The 10,175-nt window shown below is 43.5% G+C and overlaps 1 protein-coding gene across 1 annotated transcript in view; it reads left to right on the top strand.

Annotated features, from left to right (window-relative positions):
- The first annotated feature begins 6,979 nt into the window (after positions 1-6,979).
- Positions 6,980-10,175, top strand: part of LOC140458427 (secretory carrier-associated membrane protein 2-like) — a 43,767-nt gene continuing 40,571 nt past the window's right edge. Inside the window, exon 1 of the mRNA XM_072552966.1 lies at positions 6,980-7,137. Within this exon, the coding sequence (XP_072409067.1) occupies positions 7,081-7,137 (57 nt within the window). The 5' untranslated portion in view covers positions 6,980-7,080. The remainder of the gene's footprint in view (positions 7,138-10,175) is intronic.

Below are 10,175 nucleotides of genomic sequence, written 5' to 3'. Positions count from 1 at the left end.
TGGAATAGCACAGCAGGCCAGGCAGCATCAACAGGTGAAGATCAGGTGTAACCCAAAAGAAGGGTTACACCTGAAATTTTGACTTCTCCACCTCCTGATGCTGCCTGGCCTGCTGTGTTCTTCCAGCCTCTTGCTTGTCTATATCTGTTGTGCAGGCAAACGTGACAACCAATCCATTTTTTTTAAAAAAGCTTCTTTTTTAGGAAGACATGTTGGTCAAAATATTCACTAAGCTTTTTTTCCTGATTAGTAATTTTATTCTACCTGACGAGGCAAACAATGCCTTGTATTATCAGAGACTGGGATTGTCATAGTGTTGAGGCCTCAGACGGAGAGGAATTTGTTTAAATGTGTATTAAAAAATTCTAAATTCAGTTTGTGGATGTTCCTACCAGAGAAACAGAAAAAATCTGACCTTCTCTTGGGAAATAAGGCAGGACAAGTGACTGAAGTATCAGTGGGGAAGCACTTTGAGGCCACTGATTATAATTCTGTTAGTTTTAAAATAGTGGTGGAAAAGGATAGACTTGATCTAAAAGTTCAAGTTCTAAATTGTAGGAAGGCCAATTTTGTTGATATTGTGAGCTTTCAAAAGTTGATTGGGACAGGCTAGTCACAGGTAAAGGGATGGTTGGAAAGTGGGAGGTCTTCAAAAATGAGATGAGAGTCTAGAGATAGAATGTTCCTGTTAGGGCAAGGCTGGTACATGTTGGGAATGCTAAATGATTAGATAGATTGAGGTTATGGTCCAGGAAAAGGAGGAGGCATATGTCAGGTAGAGAAAGCTGGGATCAAGTAAATGATTTGGATGTGAACATAAGAGGTATGGATAGTAAGTGTGCAGGTGACAGTAAAATTGGAGGTGTAGTGGACAGCAAAGAAGGTTACCTCAGAGTACAACGGAATCTTGGTCAGAGGGGCCAATGGGCTGAGGAGTGGCAAATGGAGTTCAATTTAGATAAATGCGAACTGCAGCATTTTGGAAAGGCTAATCAGAGTAGGACTGATACACTTAATGGTAAGGGAATGGGGAGTGTTGCTGAACAAAGAGACCTTTGTTCATAGTTCCTTGAAAGTGGAGTGACAGGTATATAGGGTAGTGAAGGTGGTTGGTATGCTCTCCTTTATTGTTCCTGTTAGGGCAAGGCTGGTACATGTTGGGAATGCTAAATGATTAGATAGATTGAGGTTATGGTCCAGGAAAAGGAGGAGGCATATGTCAGGTAGAGAAAGCTGGGATCAAGTGAATTCCAGGAGGAATACAAGGCAGTAGGAATATACTTAAGAGGGAAATAAGGAAGGCAAAAAGGGGACATTTAATAGCTTTGGCAAATAAAGTTAAGGAGAATCCAGAGACTCTACAAATACATTAAGGGTAAAAGAGTAACCAGAGAAGGAATAGGACCCCTTAAAAATCAACAAGGCCATATATGTGTGGAACCCCAGAAGACGAATACAATACTAAACAAGTAATTTGCATCAATAATTACTGTGGAGAAATACATAGAAGCCAGAGAACTTGGGAAATAAATAGTGCTATCTTGAAAAGTGCCCATATTACAGAGGAGGAGGTGCTAGATGTCTTAAAATGCAATAAGGTGGCTAAATCTCTGGGACCTAATCAGCCATACCGTAGAACTCTCTGAGAAGCTAGGGAAGTGATTTCTAGGCCCCTTGCTGAGATATTTGTATCATCAATAGCCACAGGTGAAGTGCCAGAAGACTGGAGGTTGGCCAATGTGGTGCCACTATTTAAGAAAAATGTTAATTAAAAAGCCAGGGAACTATAAACCAGTGAGCCTGACTTTGGTGGTGGGTAAGTTGTTGGAGGCAATCCTGAGGAACAGGATTTACATGTATTTGGAAAGGCAAGGACTGTTTAGGAATAGTCAACATGGCTTTGTGCGTGGGAAATCATGTCTCACTAACTTCATGTCTCACTAACTTCAAAAAATAACAAAGAGGATTGATGAGGGCAGAGTGGTGGATGTGATCTATATGGACTTCAGTAAGGTGTTCAACAAGGTTCCTAATGATAGACTGGGTAGCAAGGTTAGATCACATGGAACACAAGGAAAACCAGCTATTTGGATAAAGAACTGGCTTGAAGATAAAGAGTGGTGGTGAGAGTTGCTTTTCAGACTGGACGCCTGTGACCAGCAGTGTGCCACAAGGGATTAGCACTGGGTCCACTGTTTTTTGTTATTTATATAAATGATTTGGATGTGAACATAAGAGGTATGGATAGTAAGTGTGCAGGTGACAGTAAAATTGGAGGTGTAGTGGACAGCAAAGAAGGTTACCTCAGAGTACAACGGAATCTTGGTTAGAGGGGCCAATGGGCTGAGGAGTGGCAAATGGAGTTCAATTTAGACAAATGTGAGCTGCAGCATTTTGGAAAGGCAAATCAGAGCAGGACTTATACACTTAATGGTAAGGGCCTGGGGAGTGTTGCTGAACAAAGAGACCTTTGTTCATAGTTCCTTGAAAGTGGAGTGACAGGTATATATGATAGTGAAGGTGGTTGGTATGCTTTCCTTTATTGGTCAGTGCATTGAGTATAAGAGTTGGGAGGTCATGTTGCAGATGTATAGGACATTGATGAGGCCACTTTTGGAGTATTGCATGCAGTCTAGTGTCCTTCCTATAGGATGTTGTGAAACTTGAAAGGCTTCAGAAAACATTTACGAGGATGTTGCCAAGGTTGAAGGGTTTGAGCTATAAGGAGTGGCTGAATAGGCTGGGGCTTTTTCCCTGGAGCGTTGAAGGCTGAGCTCAGAGGTGTTTATAAAATCATGGGAGCATGGTTAGGGTAAATAGGCAAATTAGAGGGCATAGGTTTAGGGTGAGGGGGAAAGATTTAAAAGGGACCTGAGAGTCAACTTTTTCTTGCAGAAGGTGGTGCGTGTGGAATGAGCTGCTAGAGGAAGTAGTAATGGTTGGTACAAAATTGCACCTAAATTGGAAGGGGACTAATATACTGGCAGGGAAATTTGCTAGAACTGCTTGGGAAGATTTAAACTAGTAAGGTGGGGGGATGGGACCCAAGAAGATAGTGAGGAAATAGATCGATCTGAGATGGGTACAGCTGAGAAGAGAAGTGAGTAAAACAGTCAGGGCAGGCAGGGACAAGGTAGGACTAATAAATTAAACTGACAATAGACAATAGGTGCAGGAGTAGGCCATTCTGCCCTTCGATCCTGCACCATCATTCAATATGACTGGCTGATCATCCTTAATCAGTATCCTGTTCCTGCCTTATCTCCATAACCCTTGATTCCACTATTCTTGAGAGCTCAATCCAACTCTTTCTTAAATGAATCCAGAGACTGGGCCTCCACTGCCCTCTGGGGCAGAGCATTCCACACAGCCACCACTCTCTGGGTGAAGAAGTTTCTCCTCATCTCTGTCCTAAATGGTCTACCCCGTATTTTTAAGCTGTGTCCTCTGGTTCGGCACTCACCCATCAGCGGAAATATGTTTCCTGCCTCCAGAGTGTCCAATCCTTTAATAATCTTATATGTCTCAATCAGATCCCCTCTCAGTCTTCTAAACTCAAGGGTAAAGTAAGTGTGCAGTAAGTTGCTCCAGTCTTTCAGCGTAAGGTAGTCCCGCCATTCCAGGAATTGACCTCATGAACCTACGCTGCACTCCCTCAATAGCCAGAATTTCTTTCCTCAAATTTGGAGACCAGAACTGCACACAGTACTCCAGGTGTGGTCACACCAGGGCCCTGTACAGCTGCAGAAGAACCTCTTTGCTTCTATACTCAATCCCTCTTGTTATGAAGGCCAGCATGCTATTAGCCTTCTTCACTACCTGCTGTACCTGCATGCTTACCTTCACTGACTGGTGTACAAGAACACCCAGATCTCTTTGCCCCTTTACCTAAATTGATTCCATTTAGCGAGATTCCATTTATTTCAATGCAAGGAGCCTAACAGGGAAGGCAGATGAACTCAAGGCATGGTTAGGAACATGGGACTGGGAAACATGGCTCAGGGATGGGCAGGACTGGCAGTTGAATGTTCCAGGATATAAATGCTATAGGAAGGATAGAAAGGGAGGCAAGAGAGGAGGGGGAGTAGCATTTTTAATAAGGGATAGCATTACAGCTGTGCTGAAAATACATCCAGGGAAGTTATTTGGGTGGAACTGAGAAATAAGAAAGGGACGATCACCTTATTGGGATTGTATTATAGACCCCCCCCCCCCCCCCCCCCCCCGGAATAGTCAGAGGGAAATTGCAAAACAAACTTGTAAGGAGATCTCAGCTATCTGTAAGAGTAATAGGGTAGCTATGGTAGGGGATTTTAACTTTCCAAACATCGACTCAGACTGCCATAATGTTAAAGGTTTAGGTGGAGAGGAATTTCTTAAGTGTGTACAAGACAATTTTCTGATTCAGTATGTGGAAGTACCTACTAGAGAAGGTGCAAATCTTGACCTACTCTTGGGAAATAAGGCAGGGCAGGTGACTGAGGTGTCAGTGGGGGAGCACTTTGGGGCCAGCGACCATAATTTTATTCGTTTTAAAATAGTGATGGAAAAGGATAGACCAGATCTAAAAGTTGAAATTCTAAAAAGTTGAAACCAGATTCTGGATTATTGGTGCTGGAAAAGCACAGCAGTTCAGACAGTATCCGAGGAGTAGTCCGACGTTTCGGACAAAAGCCCTTCATCAGAATGCCCTTCCTGATGAAGGGCTTTTGCCTGAAACGTCGATTTTACTGCTCCTTGGATGCTGCCTGAACTGCTGTGCTTTTTTGAAGAAGTAACAAAGAAGGTTGATGAGGGCAGAGCAGTAGATGTGATCTATATGGACTTCAGTAAGGCGTTCAACAAGGTTCCCCATGGGAGACTGATTAGCAAGGTTAGATCTCATGGAATACAGGGAGAACTAGCCATTGGATACAGAACTGGCTCAAAATTAGAAGACAGCGGGTGGTGGTGGAGGGTTGTTTTTCAGACTGGAGACCTGTGACCAGTGGAATGCCACAAGGATCAGTGCTGGGCCCTCTACTTTTTGTCATTTACATAAATGATTTGGATGCGAGCATAAGAGGTACAGTTAGTAAGTTTGCAGATGACACCAAAATTGGAGGTGTTGTGAACAGCGAAGAGGGTTACCTCAGATTACAACAGGATCTGGACCAGATGGGCCAATGGGCTGAGAAGTGGCAGATGGAGTTTAATTCAGATAAATGCGAGGTGCTGCATTTTGGTAAAGCAAATCTTAGCAGGACTTATACACTTAAAGGTAAGGTCCAAGGGAGTGTTGCTGAACAAAGAGACCTTGGAGTGCAGCTTCATAGCTCCTCGAAAGTGGAGTCACAGATAGATAGGATGGATTAGAAGGCGTATGGTATGCTTTCCTTTATTGGTCAGAGTATTGAGTACAGGAGTTGGGAGATCATGTTGCAGCTGTATAGGACATTGGTTAGGCCACTGTTGGAATATTGCGTGCAATTCTGGTCTCCTTCCTATTGGAAAGATGTTGTGAAACTTGAAAAGATTCAGAAATGATTGACAAGGATGTTGCCAGGGTTGGAGGATTTGAGCTATCGGGAGAAGCTGAACAGGCTGGGGCTGTTTTCCCTGGAGCGTCGGAGGCGGAGGGGTGAACCTTTTAGAGGTTTACAAAATTATGAGGGGCATGGATAGGATAAATAGGCAAAGTCTTTTCCCTGGGGTGGAGGAGTCCAGAACTAGAGGGCATAGGTTTAGGGTGAGAGGGGAAAGATATAAAAGAGACCTAAGGGGCAACTTTTTCATGCAGAGGGTGGTACATGTATGGAATGAGCTGCCAGAGGATGTGGTGGAGGCTGGTACAATTGCAACATTTAAAAGGCATTTGGATGGGTATATGAATAGGAAGGGTTTGGAGGGATATGGGCCGGGTGCTGGCAGGTGGGACTAGATTGGGTTGGGATATCTGATCAGCATGGACGAGTTGGACCGAAGGGTCTGTTTCCATGTTGTACATCTCTATGACTATTTAAAAGGCATGTGGATGGGTACATAACTGGAAAGGTTTTGGAGGGATTTACGCCAAATGCGGGCAAATGAGACTAGATTTATGTAGGATATCTGGTCAGCATGGACGAGTTGGACCAAAGGGTCAGTTTCGTGCTGTATATCTCTATGATTCTATGACTAATTGGTGATCCACCTTCTTCAATAACTCCTGACCACATAGATGCTGCTGCATATGTACAGCATTTGTGATCCGTCTGCAGTATTTTGCTGAAGACATGGGTCAAACATTTAAGGTGTGGTAACAGATTGGATCTGACTACTCTGGTCAAGGTAACTTGCAACCTGTGAGACCTCTCATTATTATTTCCACTTATAGGTTTTTCTTGAAGTTGAGTGCTGCAGAAGAATTCATATGGGGCTCAAGATATAAACCAGCATCTGCAGTTCTTTGCTTTATAGAATTACAGGTATATTTCTTCTTCCAGCTTGTGTTGAGCCGCAGACGGTCAAATTTCTCCAGCATGTTCGGCTTCTTTATTTCCAGCAACCAGCAAGACTTTGCAGGGAATGGATGGAGTGGTCGTGGGTTAGGCAAACAAAAACTTTTTCTCCTTTCCTCCGTCTCCCCCCAAAAAAACCTTCCCCTCCATCCTCATAAAACCATTTCCCCAACTCCCCAAAAACACCGTCCTTCCATCCGCCTAAAACCTTTCCTCCAACTCCCTATAAACATTTCCACCATTTCCTACCTCACCCCAAAAAACTCCTTTACCTTACCCCCAAAGTGCAACTTTGTCCCAATTTTGCCCCGAAGACCCTGCCCATTGTGACGCACAGGGCCAGGTGATCCCGGCTGTCATCACGCGGGGTGGGGTGGAGTAAGTGTCATTTGTGACATCACAATAGGGGGCACGGGTTGGCCGGCAACGGCGAGCGAGTTATTCGCGCCTGCGCGGTTCCACTCGGCAGAAGGGTGCGAGCGCGAGAGGCTGGCGGGTGGAGGAGGTGGTGGCGGCGACGGGAGGGAAGGAGGCGGGTGAACGCTGTTCGTTAACTTTTCCGATATCCGTGTAGGGGGGAGAATTAAAGGAATCGGGAACGATGTCGGAATTCGACGCCAATCCGTTCGCGGATCCGGTGGATATCAATCCCTTTCAAGTAGGTCTTCAGTTCGGTGCTGGGGTGGGAAAGCGTAAACAAATATTTTTTTTCCGGGGTGGGCTGTTGTTGGGCCGTCGAGACGCATTCCTGAGTCGACCAAACCTGCTGGACGGCTGATTGGCGTGTTGTCTGACCAATCAGGGAGCCGTGGGCAGGCCTTTCCCGTCCAGTCAATGGCTAGCGGGGGCGGGGAATGTTGAGGGCTCCAGCGAGTTTGGTTGCTGACACACCTTTGGTTCGTGCCCCTTTACCTCAAGTCACTGGAAAATGCAGCAGCCGTTGCCCACACCCATTCAATACAATTACTGCATTTTTATTTCACATACTAGCCTGATCAGATGACTGAGGCATTATGGTAATTACCCTTGTCGATTTTGTGTGTTTTTTTTTTGTTTCTCACCTTTTCCAGTATCGCCTTGTCCCTTTTTGTAATCTGGAGAGCAGAAGGTGCGAAATGTGATCTAACCCAAGGATCAGCGCAGGTTTAGCATAACCGTCTCAAATTATTTATTTGAAGACCTATCAACAGCAACTTGGCCCATTCAGTGTGCACCGCCATTCGACGAGATCAGGGCTGCTCTGATGATCCTCGACTCCACTCTCCAACTTTTTCCCCCCCTCATTACCCTCGATTCGCTTATAAACAAGGACAGAAAGTAGTGGAGAAACTCAGCAAGTCTGGCAGTGTTTGTGGAGAGAGAAGCCGAGTTAATGTTTCGAATGCAAGTGACCTTCTTTCCGAGCTTGATTCCCTTACTGATTAAAAAAGTCTGTCTTGTACGTACATGATGACTCAGCCTCCTGTGATGGAGAATTCCAGGGTCACTAACGTCTGAGAGTAAACATTCCTTCTCAGTCTTGAATGAACGACCCCCTTCCTCTGAAATACTACCTGACATATCCTGAGACTGTGAGACTCCTCCAGTATTACCCAGAAAAATATTTGAAAGTTTTTAGTGATTTGCCAAGTTGGGAGCAGGTGCAATTTAGTGAAGTTCATTATCAGCGGTAGCCCACACCCATCTCAATGGTTTTTTTCTGCTTTCATTTCAGTAATTACCCTGACAGAATAGCTTAGGTATTGTGACTACATTCCTGTCAATTTGTTTTGCATCTTCTCTGGTACTGTGGTATTGTTTTTGAAGTGTGCAGAGCAGAATAGTTCAGAGTCTAAATGTAGTCTAACCAATGTTCAGTGCAGTTTTAGTATTGAACTTTTTCACATTCAGCGTTAATGGGCACAGGCAAAATATAAGCAGTTTTATGTTGCTTCTTCAGACCCCCTTTCTTGTTTATGTTTCTGGTTATGTGCATTTTGCACATTAAAAACTGAACAGATGATGTAACTAACACTCCAACTACAAATCAACTAACCCAGTCAACATATTGTCTTTTTCCTTTTAATTGCTGTGATGCCAGCACCACTGGCAAAGACCAAGTAAATTGTGGTGAGTTCCCTTGAACTGCAATCGTCCATCTTGTGTAGGTAAACATAAAGTGCAGCTAGGGAGTGTCTTCCAGGTTTCAGGCTTGGTGACTGTGTCATTCTTCTCTTACTATGTCCAAATCTGAATTCACTGGCTTGCTGGTATGGCCAAGCAACTGCTGCTTGGTTTTGAATTTATAGAGGGAGAGTTTGGGAAGTGCTGTAGAAGGAGCCTTCACAGGTTGCTGCAGTAGATGCTATCTCCTGCTGCCTGTGTATTGATATTGGAGGGAGTGAATTTTAATGGTAATGCATGGGGTGCAGTCACCTGGGCAGGTTTGAGCCTTGTTATTTTTTTCTATCATGTAAATATTTCAGTTCTTAAGTGCATCTGTTATTTATCTCAAACTTACTAGTGATTAGTAGTATTTCCATATTCCAACCATTCTATAGAGAATGTTTGTTCCTTATTGCATTTTTAAATCCGATAGCGATGGCTTTAATTGTAGACTCTTTCCACCATTTGGAAATGCTTCTGTATACCCTATTAAACCAATTATTTTAAGACTTCTATTCTGTCACCTATATGGAGTCATAGAGATGTACAGCATGGAAACAGACCCTTCGGTCCAACCCATCCATCCCTCCAAACCCTTCCACTTCACAGATCCATCGAAATGCCTTTTAAATGTTGCAATTGTACTAGCCTCCACCACTTCATCTGGCAGCTCATTCCATGCATGTGCCACCCTCTGCGTGAAAAAGTTGCCCCTTAGGTCTCTTTTATATCTTCCCCTCTCACCTAAACCTATGCTGTCGAGTTCTAGACTCCCCGACCCCAGGGAAAAGACTTTGCCTATGAATAATAATTTTGTCACCTTAAGACCAAAAACGTCTATTTAATACTAACCTTACTATAATTCCTGTTATTCTATCATCCTTGTGAATTTCTCTTTGCAACTTCTCTCATACTGTCATAAACTTTTAAAATGGAGAGCAAAATAGTTCACAGTACCAAATGTGATCAAACCAAGGTTCAGTACAGGTTTTGCATAACCTGCTTTTCAAGATCATTCCCTGAAAAATGAACTCTGTATAATTTGCAGTCGCTAATGATGTCATGCTGTCCTCCTTTGAAGGATTATGACTGTATTTCTGATTCCTTTGATCCTCCTAAATATAGTTTAATATGTTAACATCCGAGCCTATTCTGTGGGGCTGTGTTGTAATAACATTTTAAATGCAAGAGGGAGTTCCCAACCTACCATGAGTTATTCTACAATCTCCTCACATGTTGAGCTGTTAGTTTGTGATGCCACAGAATGATTACAAGTTATTTCTTCCCAAGGGATGCTATCACTTATTATGAAAGGAATTGAACATACAAGTAAGGTTAGAGTGCTTCAATTTAAATTAAGGCATTGGTGACTTGTGCAGTTTTGTCACTTTCCTTTAGAAATAGAACATAAATGGTTAGTGGGACATTCAGAGGTGGTTTCGTAGATTTGTTTTTGTGACGTGTTGGACAGGCTAAGTTTTCTTCTACTCTAGTTTAGAAGAATGAGGGTTGACCTAATTGAAGATTCAGAATGGCCTTGAAAAGGTTGAC

This window comes from Chiloscyllium punctatum, chromosome 33, assembly GCF_047496795.1.
Source record: "Chiloscyllium punctatum isolate Juve2018m chromosome 33, sChiPun1.3, whole genome shotgun sequence".
NCBI lineage: Eukaryota > Metazoa > Chordata > Chondrichthyes > Orectolobiformes > Hemiscylliidae > Chiloscyllium > Chiloscyllium punctatum.
Note: the sequence above shows the minus strand (reverse complement) of the source record. Positions and strands in the feature narration are given on the sequence as shown.